This window comes from Ceratina calcarata, unplaced genomic scaffold, assembly GCF_001652005.2.
Source record: "Ceratina calcarata isolate Rehan_Ccalc_2016 unplaced genomic scaffold, ASM165200v1 scaffold476, whole genome shotgun sequence".
Lineage (NCBI taxonomy): Eukaryota > Metazoa > Arthropoda > Insecta > Hymenoptera > Apidae > Ceratina > Ceratina calcarata.
In genome coordinates, this window is record NW_017171786.1 from 1 (window position 1) to 22,498 (window position 22,498).

Here is a 22,498-nt window from a genome sequence, read left to right on the forward strand (position 1 = left end):
GTATTTCTTCTTTCTCCTCTTGCCATTTAACTACCTTTTCCTCTACTTTGGTTTTAAAGCCTTGTAGTTCATTTACGGCAAACCTTATACTACTCATATTCATTGAAAAACTGTCTAACTTCTCTATTATTACTGCTAGTGCACTAGCATTTTCATCTATTTTCTTTACATTTAATGTGTCTCCCCCATTTAGTGAGTTATTCTCATCTCCTTCCTGTTTTTGGAACATCGTTGACAGCTTCCTGGAAGAAGTCACCTTCTCTTCCTTTTTTATTTTAAAGCGTCTTCGGCTACTCATAATTTTGATTCTTCCTCGGTACAGCATATTTTAGAGGGCGTCAAAAATGATGTACTTTCTTCTCTCGTGAGCTGCCACTCTTTAATAATCTCTCCTCGGTGAGATAGATAAAGAATCAATCAATAAGCCAATAAAAGTATTATGGTAAGAAAAGTGCAGAGTTCATATTTTTACATCTATGGTATACATTGATAGGTTTACGAGGCGTATACAGGGTGTCCCAGAACTAGTGTTAGGCCTTCAAATGGGGAGGAGCCATGGCGATTTTAAACAACTTTTTCCTTTGCAAAATAGTTGTCCGAGGCGTGGTTGTCGAGTTATTAACAAAAACTCTCGACGAATCAGAGCGCGAGTATACAAGGCGGGCAGGAGCGAGGTGACCGCCTCGTGCGTTATCGCGTCCGTACGTCGCACTCGTGACGGGAGCATAGGATGAAAGAAATGTTACATGCAAAAATGAACTAACAGATTGATTAAATGTGAAAGGAAAGAAAGAGATTAGTCGTTAATTACGTTCACCGAACGAATGTAACATACATACATAAGAAATTTACAAATTACAGAGTACGTAAAATTATGAAAAATGCGAAAAAAATCAGAGTTGAACTTACTTCTTCGTTGGTCAGTGCACCTGCTCGTAGAAGAACGTCAATGGGTCAATGGGTCGACCTTCGGCACTCGAAGATACTCGAAGATCGAGTTTCTTTCAGGGATGCTAAAAACATTTTCACTAAGGAATTTGACCATCGAGTGGGGAAAATTCTCCTGAAGGAAAATTGTGAGAGACGGATCAGAAGGTATCGAGTCCTGCACTTTAACTCAATGATGGAGCCCGAAAAATCCAACAGAGTATTACGAAATGATCCGAGTATTCGCCTAATACAAAGATGGTTATCTGCCGATTCCGATACAAAGAGCGTCGGTTTAAGACCGAGATGTTTAATGTTAGAGTGCAGGAACAACAGTGTAAGTGTTCGAAACTTTTTAAGTGAAGAGTGACAGTGGTGTAATGAAGTTGAGTTTGTGTATAAAAATCAATCGGCTCCTTACAAAGACGTGTATTCATAGAACGTAGGACCAATAATCTTGGTGTGTTAAAATTTTTAAGTGTAGAGTGACAGTGATCGTGCGGTGGATTGTCATTGCGGGGTTCCTTCCCTGGACAGAAGATCACCTGTAGCCTACCTGTGAGCGGCAAAGACGCTGACCCAAGTGTGAGCAGGTGCATTTGCGGATAGATGGGTAAGTCTAATCTCTACAGCTTTTGCATTTTCTTTTAAATTCAATATTCCCTGCGACTTGTTAGTTCCTCATTTATCCTATTATCATCCATCAATTATCAACAATCTATCATTTCCCCATCCATTCCATGTGAATAACGATTAAGTGTATTAATTGTTATTCATAATAACGAACGAACAATAAAAGTCGCTACACTTGCATTGTTATTCATGTAGTTTGTTATTCTTTATTTTCTTAAAACGTTTCGTACTGAGCGGAGCGCTTGTTCAAACGCATCAAAGGACGGGCGACCGGATTCGAGCCAACGCTCCCGAGTCAGAGCTCGCGTCAACCGAGCGCTCTGATTAGTCCGTGTTTTTCGTTAATAACTCGGTAACTAAGCCTCATTCTGCATTTTGCCAAAGGAAATTGTTGTTCACTATGACCCTCCCAATCTGCCATTTTCGGCTGTAACACTTTTTCGGGGATATCCTGTATATACATCTGTTGCAGTGGAAGGGTTAAAGGCGTAATCCTTAAACTACATTATATTTTTTATCCCGTAAAAGATCAATAAAAATTCCAAAAATATTCTAGAGTATCCCGCTAACAACCCTGTAACTCCCTTATTTTTGTTTATCCCCATCGCCTTAAAAGAAGACAAGAAAATAGATCGGGACTCTTTTCGCTGTCGCCTGGAGTCAGTTACATCGAAGTTATTCGTCCTTGAGGTAGAGCGTTCGCAAATTGGCCTGACTGTAGCCGCGGTTCGAGTATGCGGCGGCGGGCGCAGGAATTGCCGGTTGCCTCGGGTATTCGGAATACCCGACGGTCCTGAGAGCGAAGTATGCCAACGGTTTCGGAGGTTCGCGACAAAGCGGGCCCTCCGGGCACCCCTAGGCATTCAAACGTCCGCCCCCTCCCCCCTCGTCACGGTGGCCGCTCGGAGGACCACCGTAAAACTTCCTCATAAACGGTATTTGCTTTCGCGTACTAACTGGGACAGGCGGCGCACCGCAAAATTTTATTCTCCCTCAGCGGAGATTCCATGGATTCGGTTATAACTTGAAGGGTCTAAATAGTAATGACTTTAAATTTTTAGGGAACTTAGAGGAGGGTTGTGTCTAAGATATATAAAAGATTTATTGAAATCGCTCAAGTGGTTTTGGAGAAAAAATTCAGAAAGGTTGAAATTTGCTATTATAATTGTATTTCTGTATAAATAAGTATAGAATCAAAAGTATTGACAGTAGGAGGTCGAAAAAAATTAGGAGAATAGAGGGATAGTATATTTCAAATATATTTAAGAATCATTAGAGTTGGTTCCTTGGTTTTTGAGAAAAAAATTCATATACATTATAATCCATCAAAAAATAAAAATTTTACATTACATTTTATTTCTATAATTACACCGTATGACAAAATCGGAAAAAATCCACCATCTTTCAAACTTCTAGAACCAACCTGATGTTTTTCAAAATTTTCTCTCAACCCGAATAGTAGCTATAAATTCCAATAATAATTAACATATATTTCCCTACATTTAATTAAACTGAACATTAAAATCAGTATTCCAACGATTGCGACAGCGATTTTCTGTACGAAGGTCAAGTACCTTGTACCGAGTTCTGTGTCTGTTTGATAAGAAAAGATGCCAGTCATTGGTCGGAGTTAACAGTGAGAAAAGGGGAATAAGTTAAATAGAGTGGAAGCAAGGTCAGAAAGTTCGACGCGGGGCTATCAGCCACAGGCTTATCTGTAACCGCCATAAACACGCGTTCTATCAACTTAGCTAGATACTTGCTGAGTAACATCGAGTAACCAAATAAACTGTGTCGTTATTCATTGATTAAATGTTTATTTTAATTGCTGGACTGCAGCCTGGAGAATGGAAAAATTCCATATGTATGAACTAGTGCAAGAGCGACTCTCTGAATTTTTTCAGAATTTTTCATTCGCTGAAAGTCCAGAAATTAAATAGTTTATAGGAAGAAATATGCAAAATTGAATATTGAGAACCGTCATGCTTCTTTTTATTCTAAAAATCATTAATGAAAAAGTTTGGAAACATTTTGGGAGATGTATCTAATCAAATAACAATTCTCTAAATTTTTTACAGATTTTAGCATCGACAATGATATAAAAAGAAATGAAATGTACCTTAATGATTAAGTCTTCTAAGTAGTTCAGAATTTTTTGAGCCCTGTAGTCTTAATGAAAAAATTTAACAAAATTCAAGGACTTGCATCTACCCAGCTAGCATCTCTCTGATCTTTCATTTATCAGAACAGCAGAAAAAGAACTTCCCAATTAAATAACAACTTTTACTACTAATCCTCGTTTCTAAGTCTTCTAAATCCTTTAAATCATAGATATAAAAGCTTAATTATTGACCAATTGATAGAATAATCAATTCAGATACTCAAGGTCAGACGACATGATGACTTGCATCGCGAGATAAATCGGAATTTAAATAAACTTTCCTCTTACGTTTCTTCAGCTCGGCGACGTTCAGTTCACGTTTCAAACTTGTATAACAAACACGATTTATATTACCAGCAGTATAAATATACGAGCAATTGATTAGGAAGCTTTCATTACGTGCAGTGATTAATGATAGTTAACTCACATCATTTGAATAAATAATTAGTTGTCTATGAATTTTTAATTAATAATTATAATATTTGGATTAATAATTATCGGTTTTGTTGTGTTAATTGTTGCAAGAGGATAACAAGAGATTAGGAATGAACAATTATTAAACAAGTAATTATATACCTAAATAATTATTTGAAGAAAAAGATACAAAGAAGGTGAGTTGTACACACAAGTTTATAATATTTTTTTAACTCGTTTTGTAAAAGAAAAATTTGAAAAAATTCTGAAAAATTAGTCTGATGTGTTATCCTGTCTCTGAATTTTTTCGTAATTTTCTATACAACAGAAGCAAAAAAACTAAACAAATAAGCAATTATTTAAACAATAGGAATCGAGGCTGGCGAGTTAAATATTTTTAAATCGTTATATTTAGAAAACAAAATACTTGAAAGAATTCGCAAAAATAGTTCATAAATTTTTTGAAAAATTTTGGTTTATTAGAATTATCCGAATAAATTATGTTGGATAGATATCGATGTAGGTCGATGACCATGCCTCTAGTGGCGAGTTTGGTGGCTGTGAAAGGCAGTCGAACACGAGGCGCATATCGGCTATGTCACAGAGTGAATGTAAAATGTGTTTTCTTTTCTTTTATATTAAAGCATATTAATGTTCAATTAATATCTAAAGTGTTGTTATTCTATGCACCCCTCTTCAAGACGCTAAACATATTCTGTCAAATTACAATGATCAAATTGAAAATTTTTGTGGTTTATACCTCATATGCAGTAGCATCCCTGATTTTTTTCAAAATTTTTAGTCTATTGGAATTATAGAAATTAAATATTATATTAAATAAATCATTTCTAATCTTCATAAATTTTTTTCTGATTTTAAAATTGTCCAGAAAATATGAAAAAATTCTGAAAGTCGTATCTAATAGTCAGTGACGTCCTTAATTTTTTTCATGATGTTTCACACACCGGGGCAGAAGGGATTAAATCGTCCTCGCAGGTATTAAAATGAGAAAAACGAATCAGGCAAGTCCCGGTGTGAAAGCGGCTTAAGGGTGAAACGAATAAGAGCGAAATAAAGGGGACGAGGATTCTCTCTCACGGGCCAAGCTACAAGAACTTCATTTTCCAAACCATTAACCGGGGAGACCCGTTCCAACCTTCCGGTCCCGCCCTTAAATTAATTTACATCGAAATTTTAAATGACGTTCATCGAGCTCGAACGATAAATAACGGCGACCTGGAAAAAATTCCAGCGAATCACATGGCCTCGAATTTTTTCAGATTTGTAAAATCAACACAAACATTGCAAAGACATTAAAAACTAATTCTTCGATTTTATTATTGTAAGACTTAATTTGGCTCATTCCAGTCGACCAAAAATTTTGGTAAAATTCAGAGATGTTAATAGATACAATTTTCAGATCTTTTGAGTCAATATTAAAAATGCAAAAAAATTAAATAAACTTACAATACTTAATACTTAAACTATGTAGATTATAATTTTAACTCGTACAAAAGTAAATGAAGAATACTGAGAAAATTCAGGAAGCTACCATTTGATAAGATAGAAAAATCATAATTTGTTCAGCTTTTCATGTCAAATGGAAGATTAGAAATGATTCTTTTTATTAAAATATTTAATATCTCTATCTCCAGTGGACCCAAAATTTTGAAAAATAAATAAATACAATTGTTAGAATTTTGTCAAATTTTTTGGTGAAGGCTTTGAACTATAGAAAATTCCTATAGAGGGTATCCCAGAAAAAGTGTTAGAACCAAAGAGAGGTGATTCTGTAAGTGTTTCTGAACAACAATTTCCTTCGCCAAAATGCAAAGTGAGGCATGGTTTTTAAATTATTAACGAAAAACACTGACCAATCAAAACACCTATAAGGTCCGCACTAAGCCACGGCATCATCTCAGAATTTATCCCTCGGCCGGAAAGTGGGGACGACACGACCATGGTGGGGACTGGTACTTGATGGGTTCGCTTCGCGAACGCACATGAGGAGAATATTAGTGGGGATCGAAATACGGGCAAAAAAAAGGGGAAGCGAGCCGTGCGGGATAAATTCTGAGATCCCTGAGCCACGGCCGAGCGTCACGATCCGAGCCAACCTACCCATGGCAGACCCTAAGCGTACTCTCATTGGTCAGTATTTTTCATCAATAATTCAAAAACCATGACTCACTTTCTATTTTACCAAAGAAAATTGTTGTTCAAAATCACCTCCAGAATCACTCCTTTTCGGCTCTGACACTTTTTCTGGGATACCCTGTATATTCACTTGTACTAATCTCGAATACTGTACATAGTATACTCTATTTTATTTCTACACTTCTAGTGAATGTAAACGGATGAAAAAAACTGATATATTCTATGCAAGACGATTGACTTCTCGGAATTTTTCTAGATTTGTTCGTGAAGGATTCCAATTAGAGAAAAATTCCTATATCATCACTTATACATACTATTCTTACACAATAACCTTAGTATACTATATTTTCTCTCTCTACTTCTAATCATTCCGAAGTTACGCAAAAGTTCTGAGATATTCTACACAATATGGTTGAACTTTTAAAATCTTCCTAAATTTTTTTGTTAGGACTTCAATTCGAAAGAACTTCCTCATTACCAAGTTATACAATTTTTAAATATCAAACTTGCTATACACGATTTGGTTTCTGTACTTCTAATTAATACCAAGTAATAAAAAAATTCTGAGTCGTTCTTCACAACCTACTTGACGTCCAGAAATTTTTCCAGATTTTCCGAAAGCAGAATAAGATCACAAAAAATATATAACATTACCACCTCCAATTTCTATCGTACAAAACGTGAAGAAAAAATGCTAACACGTTTCGTTTTTGTGTTGGTGTTTGGTATTCGGGTGTTGGTCCCTCTTCAGAGCTAGCTAAGCAAGCGGGGCGGCAGGGGTAGACTTAAAGGAATTAACGGGATCGCGTCTTCTTCGTGAAGTAACTCGCTGCAGGGATTTTGATAACATGTGACTTTATCTCGAATGAACCCGGCCGAGCAGCTAGCCTGCTTACTTAAGATAATAGCCTTGCTTTGGGGAAAGGGGGGGGGGCACGGCGGCTGAGAGGCTGTTTCAACTGAAGCTTCCAGAGGGAACTAAAAGGCCTCGTCGGTTTAGAAGGGCTCAGTTATTCTTGGGAATATAATTTATACCGTGAATATTGATGGTACGAAAAATTTGGAAAAATTCATATTTGTGTACACTATTTAACATAATTTCTATAAATTTTTTCAAAATTTTGCACATGTTAGTTTAAGAGATATTAAATATAAAGTATATGATTGTTTTTAGTGTTTGTCAATTTGTTTTCTTATTTTAAGTTACATCGACAAATCTGAAATATTGTAATAGTTCTACCATATTATGTACTATGTACAATTTTTTTCATGATGTTTCACACACCGGGGCAGAAGGGATTAAATCGTCCTCGCAGGTATTAAAATGAGAAAAACGAATCAGGCAAGTCCCGGTGTGAAAGCGGCTTAAGGGTGAAACGAATAAGAGCGAAATAAAGGGGACGAGGATTCTCTCTCACGGGCCAAGCTACAAGAACTTCATTTTCCAAACCATTAACCGGGGAGACCCGTTCCAACCTTCCGGTCCCGCCCTTAAATTAATTTACATCGAAATTTTAAATGACGTTCATCGAGCTCGAACGATAAATAACGGCGACCTGGAAAAAATTCCAGCGAATCACATGGCCTCGAATTTTTTCAGATTTGTAAAATCAACACAAACATTGCAAAGACATTAAAAACTAATTCTTCGATTTTATTATTGTAAGACTTAATTTGGCTCATTCCAGTCGACCAAAAATTTTGGTAAAATTCAGAGATGTTAATAGATACAATTTTCAGATCTTTTGAGTCAATATTAAAAATGCAAAAAAATTAAATAAACTTACAATACTTAATACTTAAACTATGTAGATTATAATTTTAACTCGTACAAAAGTAAATGAAGAATACTGAGAAAATTCAGGAAGCTACCATTTGATAAGATAGAAAAATCATAATTTGTTCAGCTTTTCATGTCAAATGGAAGATTAGAAATGATTCTTTTTATTAAAATATTTAATATCTCTATCTCCAGTGGACCCAAAATTTTGAAAAATAAATAAATACAATTGTTAGAATTTTGTCAAATTTTTTGGTGAAGGCTTTGAACTATAGAAAATTCCTATAGAGGGTATCCCAGAAAAAGTGTTAGAACCAAAGAGAGGTGATTCTGTAAGTGTTTCTGAACAACAATTTCCTTCGCCAAAATGCAAAGTGAGGCATGGTTTTTAAATTATTAACGAAAAACACTGACCAATCAAAACACCTATAAGGTCCGCACTAAGCCACGGCATCATCTCAGAATTTATCCCTCGGCCGGAAAGTGGGGACGACACGACCATGGTGGGGACTGGTACTTGATGGGTTCGCTTCGCGAACGCACATGAGGAGAATATTAGTGGGGATCGAAATACGGGCAAAAAAAAGGGGAAGCGAGCCGTGCGGGATAAATTCTGAGATCCCTGAGCCACGGCCGAGCGTCACGATCCGAGCCAACCTACCCATGGCAGACCCTAAGCGTACTCTCATTGGTCAGTATTTTTCATCAATAATTCAAAAACCATGACTCACTTTCTATTTTACCAAAGAAAATTGTTGTTCAAAATCACCTCCAGAATCACTCCTTTTCGGCTCTGACACTTTTTCTGGGATACCCTGTATATTCACTTGTACTAATCTCGAATACTGTACATAGTATACTCTATTTTATTTCTACACTTCTAGTGAATGTAAACGGATGAAAAAAACTGATATATTCTATGCAAGACGATTGACTTCTCGGAATTTTTCTAGATTTGTTCGTGAAGGATTCCAATTAGAGAAAAATTCCTATATCATCACTTATACATACTATTCTTACACAATAACCTTAGTATACTATATTTTCTCTCTCTACTTCTAATCATTCCGAAGTTACGCAAAAGTTCTGAGATATTCTACACAATATGGTTGAACTTTTAAAATCTTCCTAAATTTTTTTGTTAGGACTTCAATTCGAAAGAACTTCCTCATTACCAAGTTATACAATTTTTAAATATCAAACTTGCTATACACGATTTGGTTTCTGTACTTCTAATTAATACCAAGTAATAAAAAAATTCTGAGTCGTTCTTCACAACCTACTTGACGTCCAGAAATTTTTCCAGATTTTCCGAAAGCAGAATAAGATCACAAAAAATATATAACATTACCACCTCCAATTTCTATCGTACAAAACGTGAAGAAAAAATGCTAACACGTTTCGTTTTTGTGTTGGTGTTTGGTATTCGGGTGTTGGTCCCTCTTCAGAGCTAGCTAAGCAAGCGGGGCGGCAGGGGTAGACTTAAAGGAATTAACGGGATCGCGTCTTCTTCGTGAAGTAACTCGCTGCAGGGATTTTGATAACATGTGACTTTATCTCGAATGAACCCGGCCGAGCAGCTAGCCTGCTTACTTAAGATAATAGCCTTGCTTTGGGGAAAGGGGGGGGGGCACGGCGGCTGAGAGGCTGTTTCAACTGAAGCTTCCAGAGGGAACTAAAAGGCCTCGTCGGTTTAGAAGGGCTCAGTTATTCTTGGGAATATAATTTATACCGTGAATATTGATGGTACGAAAAATTTGGAAAAATTCATATTTGTGTACACTATTTAACATAATTTCTATAAATTTTTTCAAAATTTTGCACATGTTAGTTTAAGAGATATTAAATATAAAGTATATGATTGTTTTTAGTGTTTGTCAATTTGTTTTCTTATTTTAAGTTACATCGACAAATCTGAAATATTGTAATAGTTCTACCATATTATGTACTATGTACTACGTCTTTGAATTTTGTCACAATTTTTCATTCATCTTAGCAGGAAAGATAAAGTAGTAAACAGAACATCGTAATATAATGCATTAAACAGTAATAATAAGCGAAATGAAGGATGTTGAGGTTTTTAAATTGTTAATTGTTCGCATTGACGGGCGGGTCGACGTCAGCCAGGGGCAGCGGGATGCGTTCCTGGAAATCGGCGAACCGGAGAATCGGTGGGTTGAGAGGGTTGCCTACGGTATGGGGACGCGTGCCGCCATGATTGTGTCCTCGCTCTATACCGGAACGCATACCGGCGATTCTCCGGGTGCCTAGACACCCCTCAGGGAATACTTATTATACCTGGCCGACCGTGTGATTCACCCTTAACTGTTATTTTAATACGTGAGAACCTGAGGAATGTTTACAATTTCTATTTCACCTTCGCAGCTACCTACCACCTACACAGCTCGATGTGAAGCGTTCAAAAAATTCTCAGATGTTCGAGACAATATGAATGACATCTCGGAATTTTCTCAAATTTTTTAGTGAAGGATTTCAGTTCGAAAAAAGTTCATATACTGTCATTTATACAATTTTTAAATGTTACACTTGGTATATTATATTTCATTTCTTTGCTTTTGATTAATCCGAAGTTACCCAAAAATTCTGAGATATTCTACACAGTATGGTTGAACTCTCAGAATTTTACGACATTTTTTGGTGGTGCATTTCAGTTCGACAAAATCCTTAAATGCGAAATGATGTAATTTTTAAATATCAAACTAGGTATATTATATTTTATTCGTGTGTTTCTAATTAATGGAAATTTATGAAAAAGATCTGAAATGTTCTAGACAATATGGCTATCATTTCTGAATTTTTTCGACTCCCAAGTGAATTCTTTAAAAATTCTCAAACCTTCAGATAATGTCAGGATGTTTTTAAATGAATAAGCACAAGTATTTATGATAAGAGAACGTAAATATGTATAATTCATTATAGTTACTACATATACTTAAACGTACAATGTTGATTGTTAAAGATTGCGAAACTGTGACCACACATGACTGTATCGGAAACACGCATGCAACAACGCCGGAAGGCGTTATGGTTGGCATGGGTAAAATAACCTTCAGATAGTTTGTTACTCAACTGAATTGAGTGTGCTATATGTATATTAAATATTTAATTTCGTCATTTCTGGTACAGCTAGTAACAACGAAATTGAGCCAGCTACGTGCATGTGTTAGTCTCCCCTAGGGGGACAAAATTCAAAACGAGTAATAAGTCAACATCTTATTTTTTCGATGCTTGATCTCGCATTGATATTGTTGGATTTTAACATAATTTTGACGCGTCAAAATAAAAATAATGTTAACGTACGCACATTACCACCACCTACATTAAAATTCTTTTTATTTTGACACGTCAAAATTATAATAAAATCCAACAGTACCGTTGCCAGAACAAACATCGGAAAAATAAGATGTATACTTATTACTCGTTTTGAATTTTGTTCTCCTGGAAGAAACTAACACATGCACGTAGCTGGCTCAATTTCGTTGTTACTAGCTGTAGATGAAAAATTATGAAAAAATTTACAGATATAGTATTTCATATGGTAGAATTGGTAGAATTTTTTCAGATTTTTCGGTTACGAACTGAATTTGTAAAAAAAAGTTGAACATGAATAAAACCAGTCAATGGCTGTGGAATTTATTATTTATTCATTATAAATGTTGTCATATTCTATTTATTGTTTTGTTAGGTAGAAGTGTGATTAGTGGAGAAACTAAAGGAGCAGAATGGAGAAGAACGTGGTTTATGCTCCACCTTTAAACGACGTACCGAACGTTTCCCTCAGCCAATATTTGTTAGACAAGCTTAGGGCGAACGCAAGCCAGATCCTTCAAGTAGGACATAAATTGTTGCAGTAGTTACAATTTTGCAATAGACATTTCGTCTGAAATTTCGTAGAATTTTATCTATCTTTTATGATTATTAACATATATTGGTCACTTTATTTATTAATAAATTTCATTTATTTATATTGAGTAATTACTAATAATTTAAAAAACAAGTAGATTTCAACAAAATTGATAATTGTAGAATAATATTATTATATTTTATTTGTGTATTTAGATTGTGTAATTTCGTAAATAAATAAGTAAATAAGTAGATAAATAAATAAATAAATGAGGCTTAAAGTAAAAAATGTATTTCATTTAGTTTTAATTAAATTAGTTTTAGTTAAAACGTGTTCCCTTTTTCTCTATCTTTTAGATCGACACTCAAACTGGCCAAGTGTACACGTATAGAGATATTTTGGAAAAAAGTATAATTTTGAGTAATACATTGAAGGATTATGGAGTCAAACTGGAGGACAGAATTTCGGTGACTAGTGAAAATCACCCTAATTATGTGGTAGCACTGTGTGGAGCTTTGTTTACTGGTGCCACGTTCGCACCGTTAAATCCAGATTACACTGAGAGTAAGTCTTTGAGTTAAATTTCAACCATAACAATCGCACTAAAAATGTATTAAGAGAGAATAAAGATGAACTAAAATTGAGTTAAAAATCAAAACTAAAAAAGAGTAAAAATCCAGTAAAAATTAAAAAGCGATTCAAATTCAACTTAAAATCCATCATTTAACAGAATTGAGACACAATTTCAAAATCAAATATAAATCAAGTCAAAAACGAAATAAAATCCTGTAATCGAATTGGAAACTCAAATTTGAGTCAAAATTAGCCAAACTCAGAAACAAAACCAAGAACAGAAACTGTACAAATTTCATGAAATTTCCAAAATTTTAATCGACATTACATAAACACCAATGTGATTAAAAAATTTTGTTCCAAACAGGAGAGTTTAGACGCATGTTGGAACTATACCAACCCAAAATAATTTTCGTTTCCCAAAAAACGGAGGCCTTGCTATCAAAAATCGCAGCTACCCTAAACTGGAATTTGAAGATCATCCAATTGGAGGATCAGCCACTTAACAAAAACATAATAACAGTGAGGCAAATTTTGGAGAAACAGAAAGACGCAGTCAATTTTGAACATTTCGTGCCTCAATTCATCGACGATAATGCCAGGCGAGTGGCTGCCATTTTTTGTTCCAGCGGCACTACTGGTTTTCCGAAAGGCGTGATGCTGTCGCACAAAAATTTAGTCACGTTCATTTACAGCTTTAGGTGAGTGAGAATGCGAATAAGGACTTTAGAATCATGCGTCCATTTGAAATTGATCGCCATCCTAAAATTATTCACAATTTTGAAACATTAACAACGAATTGCAAAATTGATTTTTATGTTTAAATTCAGTATTAATTATGGAAATAAATAAAACACGAAATATGCAACAATAATGTTAATAAATTATAGTTATATCAATTCAATCAATTTCAATTGAATTAATTAATATAATATTAAGTTATGATTCTATCAACTAAGAAAGACGAGAATTTCTTTGCTAATGTCCGCCATTTTAAAATATTGAAAATGAAACCCAAAACTAAAATAAATCCATTAATACATATTATATCAATTCGAAAAATGAATTTCAATTGCATCGTCCCCCATTTTTTAATTAAATAGAAATTCTGTTGTCATTTTAAAATTCTGATGCCATATAAAAATTTAACTGCAATATTTAAATTCAAAATTGGACACAAATATTAATGAAACACAAAATGTGCAATATTAATGTTAATAAATGAGAATAAGAATTCAAAAATTGTATAAACTCAAAAATAAAATTTTCTCTGTTATCATTCGCTACTGTAAATGAACAACACTTAGTAGGACGCCATCATTGTTGGAACTTAGAAATGGGGACCGAACACTGTTGTTCCTTCCACTATTTCATGGCTATGCCGTTGGTATGATAATAACAAGTATAGACGCGGGTGCAGCCATTTGCCTTATGAGGAAATTCAATATGGACGATTTTCTGGCTACCATTGAAAAATATAAGGTTACTATGTTGCCAATCGTACCACCAATTTTGGTAGCAATGGCGAAACATCCTAGGTTGAAGAATTATAATTTTGGGAGTGTCAGAGAAATTCTTTGCGGGGCTGCACCATTGCCGAAGGACGTAAGTATTTTCGTTAGTTTAAAGAAATTAATGTAGAGTTTAAGTTTTAAAAACGAATCAAAATCGATCTACAATTTCAAAAACGAATCAAGTTCGATATATGATTTCAAAATTGAATTAAAATCTCAAAATTTCCCATTTTTCTAAGGTTTCTGACGATGTCAAAAGGTTAACGGGAATAAAATACGTCCGCAACGGTTATGGAATGACAGAACTGAGTATCATCACAAATCTAAGTGAGAGATCGTGCATTGACGACACTGTAGGCCCAATAATGCCCGGATTCAAAGGTAAAATAGTGGACACGATCACAGGCGCCGCTCTACCACCCAGGAAAATTGGAGAAGTTTGCCTAAAAGGCGACCAAGTTATGGTGGGATACTTCAAAAATCCAAAGGCCACTGCTGACACGATTGACAAAGATAAGTGGCTACATTCTGGGGATCTAGGATATTTTGACGAAAACGGACTGCTCTACATCACTGGTGAATATTTTCAAAAATTCCTTTTCTATCTTACGTTAAAATTCTGTTGAACAGACAATTCTTCCGTGTTTCCTCACACTGTGGAGCCATCTAACATTTTTTGTCTTATGGTTAAGTGCGCCCTCTCCATAACCACTATGTATACTGCGCCTTCTTGGTCAGTCTGATCCGAACACTCACAACGGTCAGTTTCTAATAAAGTATATTTCTTTTCATTTTATCGTTCGTAATTCCTGCCCTGCCATTTGCTCAATAGGTTATGGGCCCAGGCACTACGGGTATTGAAGTAGATTTTTCTTTTGTGTGATATACGTAACATAAAGAACGTTCTCGAAAATTCTTCGACCCAGTGACACGCGAACAAATTGAAAATGAATACTGTAAACTCCACGCGAATAGAAGCGCTTACGCGTGATAATTATGACACGTGGCGAATTCAAGTGGAAGCTCTTTTAATAAAAAACGACACGTGGTCGTACGTTTCGGGCGATATACCGATGCCAGTAGTAACCGGTGAAGGCGAAGCACGCCAAAGATCGGAAGCTCGACACAAGGAATGGATTGCAGCGGATCGCAAAGCGAAATCAGACCTCGTTCTCTCAATTTCACCGTTGGAGCTGAAACAAATTCGTGGATGCGTGACATCAAATGATGTGTGGAGAAAATTGGAAACTGTCTACGCATCGAAGGGTCCTGCAAAAAAGGCAGCATTGCTGAATCAAATCACGCAACAGAAAATGGCAGAAGAAATGGACGTTCGAACGCATCTGACGCAATTCTATGACGCCATCGATAAGCTTCAAGCCATGAACGTCGAAATCAACGGCGATCTGCTCACCGTGATGATTTTGAACAGTCTACCGGCTAGTTTCGAGACTTTTCGCATCGCGATGCTATCCAGGGACGATTTACCCGATCCCGATTCTTTGCGTATAAAAATCATCGAAATAGATGATACAAGGAAACAGAAGGAGAAAGATGACGACAACGGCGCCATGTTTGCAAGGCATGGCCCTCCTGGCGGACAATCGCGAAAACCACACGCCAGTGCTGACACACAGAACAGCAGCAAATAAATTTTGAACGACAAACGCATCAAATATAAGTGTGGTTATCGTCACAAGGTTGGTCACAAAACAGCGAACTGTTTCGCGAAGAGGAAGACAGCCTCCCAAAAGGCGAATGTTGTCGAACAGACACTTATTGTAGAGTGTTTACAATCGTCGACGAACAGTGCATCACCGTCCAAATGGTGTCTTGACAGTGGCTGCACGTCTCATCTGTGTAACGATAAAAATTTGTTCATTGAGTCAGAAGAGACAAATGGTGGACTCAAACTAGCAAGCGATGCAGTGACGCAAGTAACCGGAAAAGGTTCTGTTCGGTTGTCAGCCTCAAATGGTGAAGTCGAGCAATCTTTCAAGCTTAAGGATACTTTGCTCGTTCCGAGTTTGAGAGTGAATTTGTTATCCGTTTCTAAAATCGTCGATAAAGGTAATGAAATCCTTTTTTCCAAAAATCAAGTGGTCGTAAGAGACTCTCAAAAACAGGTCGTATTACTTGCGGATCGCGAAGGCGATTTATATTTTGTTCGACAAGAATCACAACAGGCGTGCGTAGCAGACAAAGTGACTAAATCTAGTGCGGAAATATGGCACGAACGCTTGTGACACTTGAACGCAAATGACGTGAACCTGATGAAAAACAAACAAATTGCGTCCGGTTTGAATTTTACTGGCGTTGCAAATATGCGTGCGTGTGAGGTGTGTTTGACCGGGAAATTGACACGCTTACCGTTTCAATCGCGAACCGAACGTTCTCGCGCATTGCTCGAAATCATTCACAGTGACGTTTGCGGACCCATGCGTATAGAATCACAAGGCGGTGCACAATATATTGTAACTTTCATCGACGATTATAGTCGTTATTGTACCGTTTACTTTATTCGAAACAAGAGTGATGTACTTTCCAGGTTCGTTGAGTTCAAAAACTTTGCGGAGACACAGACAGGACACAAAATCAAAGCCCTCCAGTCCGACAATGGCAAGGAATATTGTAATGAAGCTATGGACAATGTTCTCAAAAGTTCCGGAATCCGTCGTCGCTTGACCACGGTGCATACACCACAACAAAACGGTGTCAACGGTGTAAAAACAGAACGCTAGTGGAATCCGCGCGATGCATGCTTCTGCAGTCGGGACTTCCTTCTTCTTTTTGGGCAGAAGCAATCGCCACAGCTTGCCACATTCAAAATAGATGTGTAACGCGAAGTTTGAGCGAAGGCACACCGTATCAAAAATGGACCGGAAAACGTCCTTTCATAGGTTATTTCAAAATCTTTGGCATCAAAGCTTTCGTTCTTGACAAAACGCCGAATAAAGGAAAATTTGACAAGAGATCGAAGCAAGGGATCTTTGTTGGTTATTCGGAGGAAAGAAAAGCCTATCGCATTTGGATTCCGGGTGAAAAAAGGGTCGTAGCGTCGCGTGATGTAAGATTCTTAAACGAATTCGAGCCGGAAACAGAGTTCGAGGAATTCGTGTCAGATAATGAGGGATTTTCGGAAGGCCAAAGTATTGAGATTTTTTCCAATCAGCGTATTGCGTGTGATGCATCAAACGATGATGAAGGATTGGCGGATAATTCTGCAACAAATTCGGGAGCTCATTTAGAAACCAGTAATGATCAAATTACCAGTAGTTCTACCGTATCGGCGGTACGCGGTCGAGGTAGGCCACGTATTGTACGTACCGGAAATCGCGGTCGCCCGTCGAAGGTATATTGTCAGGTACCAGGTGCACTTGATCACGCTACGGAAGAACATGTTGAAGGTGGTAGTATCACTAGAAGTCGTGCTGCAAGAGTCAGGATTAACGAAGACAGCGCCAGATCGAATGACGGAGACGAGGATTCCACAAACGAAGCTTCTTGGAATACGAATCCAAATCGCAATCATCAATCGCCGAGTGATGATGACGAAGTGGAGTGGCATGACGCAAATTTCGCAATAAATGCATCTGAGATGCCGCTCTCTAAGGCTCTGAATGGCCCGGATGCTGACGAATGGAAAGAAGCTATCTATTCTGAAATTAAAAGTCTCGTTGCTAACGATACTTGGGAGCTGGTCAATAAGCCTGACGGCGAAGAAGTTGTGCGTTGTAGGTTCGTGCTTCGAAATATATACGATGCTGATGGTAGTCTGGAACGTCGAAAGGCCAGACTCGTAGCCAAAGGGTTCACGCAGAGACCTGGAATAGATTTCCACGACACTTTCGCACCTGTAGCCAGACTCGACTCTTTTCGGTTGTTGATGGCATTGTCTGTGGAGCTTAATCTTGATGTTTTTCAGTTGGACATCACAACCGCTTATCTCAATGGAGACATCGACACTGATATTTATATGAGTTCTCCGGATCTCCTGGATGAGATGCTCAGAGAAATCATTCACCGAGAGAAAAATAGCATCGTTGCGGACAAGGCAAAGGTGATGCTGCAGCGTCTTTTGAACGGAGCATACACATGCAAGCTCAAGAAGGCCTTATACGGACTTCGTCAAGCTGGTCGTCGCTGGTACATAAAACTAAATGAAGCTTTTGACAAGATCGGGTAGGTGCCTACAAATGCAGATCCTTGTGTATATGTTGATCAAAGGAAGAAAAGCATAACGATTGTACTGGTGTACGTTGACGACATTCTAATTGCATCGAATGATCCAACACGTGCTGAGGAAATCAAATCTCAGTTATCCAAGAGGTTTTCGATGAGAGACATCGGAATGGCTAAATACTGCCTCGGTATTCAGATCTCTCGAGCAAGGGAGAGTCTGACGTTGTCTCAGGAACGCTATATCGAGGAGGTTCTGAAGAGATTCAACATGGAAAATTGCAAACCTGTGAAAACACCGCTGGTGGTTGGAGCTAAATTAACTACAGAAGAAATGGAGAATAAGAACGTGGGTTCGGACTTCCCGTTTCGAGAACTCATCGGTGCCCTGATGTACATTGCTTTGGCGACACGGCCCGATATCTCACATGCTGTGAGTGTGCTAAGCCAATTCAACTGCAACTATCAGAAGACTCATTGGCTGGCCGCAAAGAGGATTCTTCGTTATCTCAAGGGGACTAAAACTCACGGTCTCGTCTACCAGAAGAGCCAAAGAACACTGATTGGTTATGTCGATGCCGATTGGGGGAACTGTACTATCGACCGGAGATCTTTCACTGGATCTGCCTTTGTTCTCGCAGGTTCGGTTGTCGCTTGGGAATCCAAGAAGCAACGTACGACTGCTCTATCCTCAACGGAAGCGGAGTACATGGCCATCAGCGATGCCGCAAAACAAGGTGTCCATCTTTTAGGATTTCTTAAAGAGCTAGGCCTTCAAAACTTTGCTCGACTCAAGCTGTACAACGACAATCAAGGGGCTCAAAAACTAGCGCATAATCCACTTTTCCACGCGAGAACTAAGCATATAGATGTGCGCCATCATTTTATACGCCAAGTTCTCCGGGATCATCCGATCGTACTGGAGTACTTGTCCACCGAGTCAATGTTGGCCGATGTTCTGACAAAAGCACTTCCTCGTGCGAAACATGAAAAGTGTATTTTTGGTCTAGGTGTATTTCGTTGTGATAAACACGGTAAAATTGAGGGAGAGTGTTGAAGAGACAATTGTTCCGTGTTTCTTCACACTGTGGAGCCATCTAACATTTTTTGTCTTATGGTTAAGTGCGCCCTCTCCATAACCACTATGTATACTGCGCCTTCTTGGTCAGTCTGATCCGAACACTCACAACGGTCAGTTTCTAATAAAGTATATTTCTTTTCATTTTATCGTTCGTAATTCCTGCCCTGCCATTTGCTCAATAGGTTATGGGCCCAGGCACTACGGGTATTGAAGTAGATTTTTCTTTTGTGTGATATACGTAACATAAAGAACGTTCTCGAAAATTCTTCGACCCAGTGACACGCGAACAAATTGAAAATGAATACTGTAAACTCCACGCGAATAGAAGCGCTTACGCGTGATAATTATGACACGTGGCGAATTCAAGTGGAAGCTCTTTTAATAAAAAACGACACGTGGTCGTACGTTTCGGGCGATATACCGATGCCAGTAGTAACCGGTGAAGGCGAAGCACGCCAAAGATCGGAAGCTCAACACAAGGAATGGATTGCAGCGGATCGCAAAGCTCGGAATGCTCGTTCTCTCGATTTCACCGTTGGAGCTGAAACAAATTCGTGGATGCGTGACATCAAATGATGTGTGGAGAAAATTGGAAACTGTCTATGCATCGAAGGGTCCTGCAAAAAAGGCAGCATTGCTGAATCAAATCACGCAACAGAAAATGGCAGAAGAAATGGACGTTCGAACGCATCTGACGCAATTCTATGACGCCATCGATAAGCTTCAAGCCATGAACGTCGAAATCAACGGCGATCTGCTCACCGTGATGATTTTGAACAGTCTACCGGCTAGTTTCGAGACTTTTCGCATCGCGATGCTATCCAGGGACGATTTACCCGATCCCGATTCTTTGCGTATAAAAATCATCGAAATAGATGATACAAGGAAACAGAAGGAGAAAGATGACGACAACGGCGCCATGTTTGCAAGGCATGGCCCTCCTGGCGGACAATCGCGAAAACCACACGCCAGTGCTGACACACAGAACAGCAGCAAATAAATTTTGAACGACAAACGCATCAAATATAAGTGTGGTTATCGTCACAAGGTTGGTCACAAAACAGCGAACTGTTTCGCGAAGAGGAAGACAGCCTCCCAAAAGGCGAATGTTGTCGAACAGACACTTATTGTAGAGTGTTTACAATCGTCGACGAACAGTGCATCACCGTCCAAATGGTGTCTTGACAGTGGCTGCACGTCTCATCTGTGTAACGATAAAAATTTGTTCATTGAGTCAGAAGAGACAAATGGTGGACTCAAACTAGCAAGCGATGCAGTGACGCAAGTAACCGGAAAAGGTTCTGTTCGGTTGTCAGCCTCAAATGGTGAAGTCGAGCAATCTTTCAAGCTTAAGGATACTTTGCTCGTTCCGAGTTTGAGAGTGAATTTGTTATCCGTTTCTAAAATCGTCGATAAAGGTAATGAAATCCTTTTTTCCAAAAATCAAGCGGTCGTAAGAGACTCTCAAAAACAGGTCGTATTACTTGCGGATCGCGAAGGCGATTTATATTTTGTTCGACAAGAATCACAACAGGCGTGCGTAGCAGACAAAGTGACTAAATCTAGTGCGGAAATATGGCACGAACGCTTGTAAATGAAAATTATACTCTCAATGTCCGTCAACGGAAACGAATTCTTGAAAATGAAATTTTCATTCAAAAATTCTGATTATGAGAAAATACCAAACATAAGACCTATGGACGTCTCCTTGAATTTTTCTATATTTTTCATCCAGTAGAATGGAAGATATTAAATAATGACTCCTACGATTTGGAACAGTTGGGTTTTGTTAATGAAGAACCCATTGACATTATCGATCAAATAAGATAAAACATCATCGTCACTAAACAGAATTGCACATCAGAAATTCGTATGAATTTACGCTGATATTAGGATTCATTTCCAATAAAAACTTAGCATTTTCCTAGGGGAATTCTTCAATTTGTGTTTAAAAATCTGAAAAATCCCCTAATATTTCTCATACATCGTACATTTCCAATTTCTTCATCATCTTTTTTGAATCCAAGTGACTATCATTAAATATCAATTATACAAGTATAGGAAATCATAAATATGTATAATCAATTTGCAGGCAGAATAAAGGAATTAATAAAATACAAAGGGCATCAGGTGTCGCCATCGGAAATAGAAGCTGTGTTGCTAACTCACCCAGGTGTGAAGGACGTCGCGGTGATTGGCAAGCCTGACTTAGCCGCCGGGGAACTTCCAATGGCAGTCATCGTGAGGCAACCTGGGAAAAATTTAACAGCCAATGACATGATTGAATTCGCTAAGAGTGAGTAACTACAAATCTACCATAGAACATACAGCTGTGCATCATGGACCTAAAGGTCGGAGCATTGTCGCGATAAGGCGTGAGGAGGAGTGCAGACCCATGGGACCCATGGGCACATGCGCATCCCTCCCCATGCAGCAAATTGCTGGTCATATTGTGGTGCACCCTACAAGTTCCGGCTATTTTTAGTGCACCCTACAGTTGAAAATACGTATTATAGATAGATATGCGCATGCTCACATGGCCATGCAAACAATGGGCATGCGCGAAGCTGTGCAACAGATCCTAAGTAGACCGCGGAATGTTATAGATGGCGCTAACGTCTGACCAGCAATTTTTTCCCTTCTCAGCCTCTTAAATCACGCACCTCCTCGTCTAAAACCCTACCTCATGCTACCGTCTTTTAGGTCCATCGCTGTGCATGATTTAATGATTAAATGATTGTCTATTAGGCCAATTAACTAACTGACTGACTGATTGATTCACTAACTGATTGTATAGCTAATTTAATGTTTGAATGACTGATTCACTAACTAATCGTTTGCCTGATTTAATGTGTGATTGATTGATTGAGTGACTGATTTACTGATTTAATGATTCATTGATTTATTGATTCATTGATTTATTAGTTCACTAATTGATTGGTTCATTGATTTGTTAAATTATAAGCTTTTTCAGAATTTTGAGTTTTTAATTATGCCAGGATTAGATACAGAGCAGTAAGTCGTACATAGGACAAAACTGGTTAAATTAATACATTTCAATTAAATAAGATTAAACTATGAATATATATTATGTTTTGCATTTTAATTATATAATATTTTTACAGTAATTTTAGGTTAAATTTTATAATTGTTTATTAATTTTCCAGAGAGCATGTCGCCTCAACAGTGGCTAAGAGCTGGAGTCAAATTCGTT

General features: G+C 37.7%; 1 protein-coding gene across 1 annotated transcript in view; it reads left to right on the forward strand.

The window, feature by feature from the left end:
- Positions 1-4,032: 4,032 nt before the first annotated feature.
- LOC108627534 (luciferin 4-monooxygenase) overlaps positions 4,033-22,498 on the forward strand; it is a 20,716-nt gene continuing 2,250 nt past the window's right edge. The window contains exons 1-8 of the mRNA XM_026815640.1: positions 4,033-4,332; positions 11,779-11,923; positions 12,294-12,501; positions 12,878-13,211; positions 13,821-14,115; positions 14,264-14,600; positions 21,377-21,580; positions 22,452-22,495. Of these exons, the coding sequence (XP_026671441.1) occupies positions 11,816-11,923; positions 12,294-12,501; positions 12,878-13,211; positions 13,821-14,115; positions 14,264-14,600; positions 21,377-21,580; positions 22,452-22,495 (1,530 nt within the window). The 5' untranslated portion in view covers positions 4,033-4,332; positions 11,779-11,815. The remainder of the gene's footprint in view (positions 4,333-11,778; positions 11,924-12,293; positions 12,502-12,877; positions 13,212-13,820; positions 14,116-14,263; positions 14,601-21,376; positions 21,581-22,451; positions 22,496-22,498) is intronic.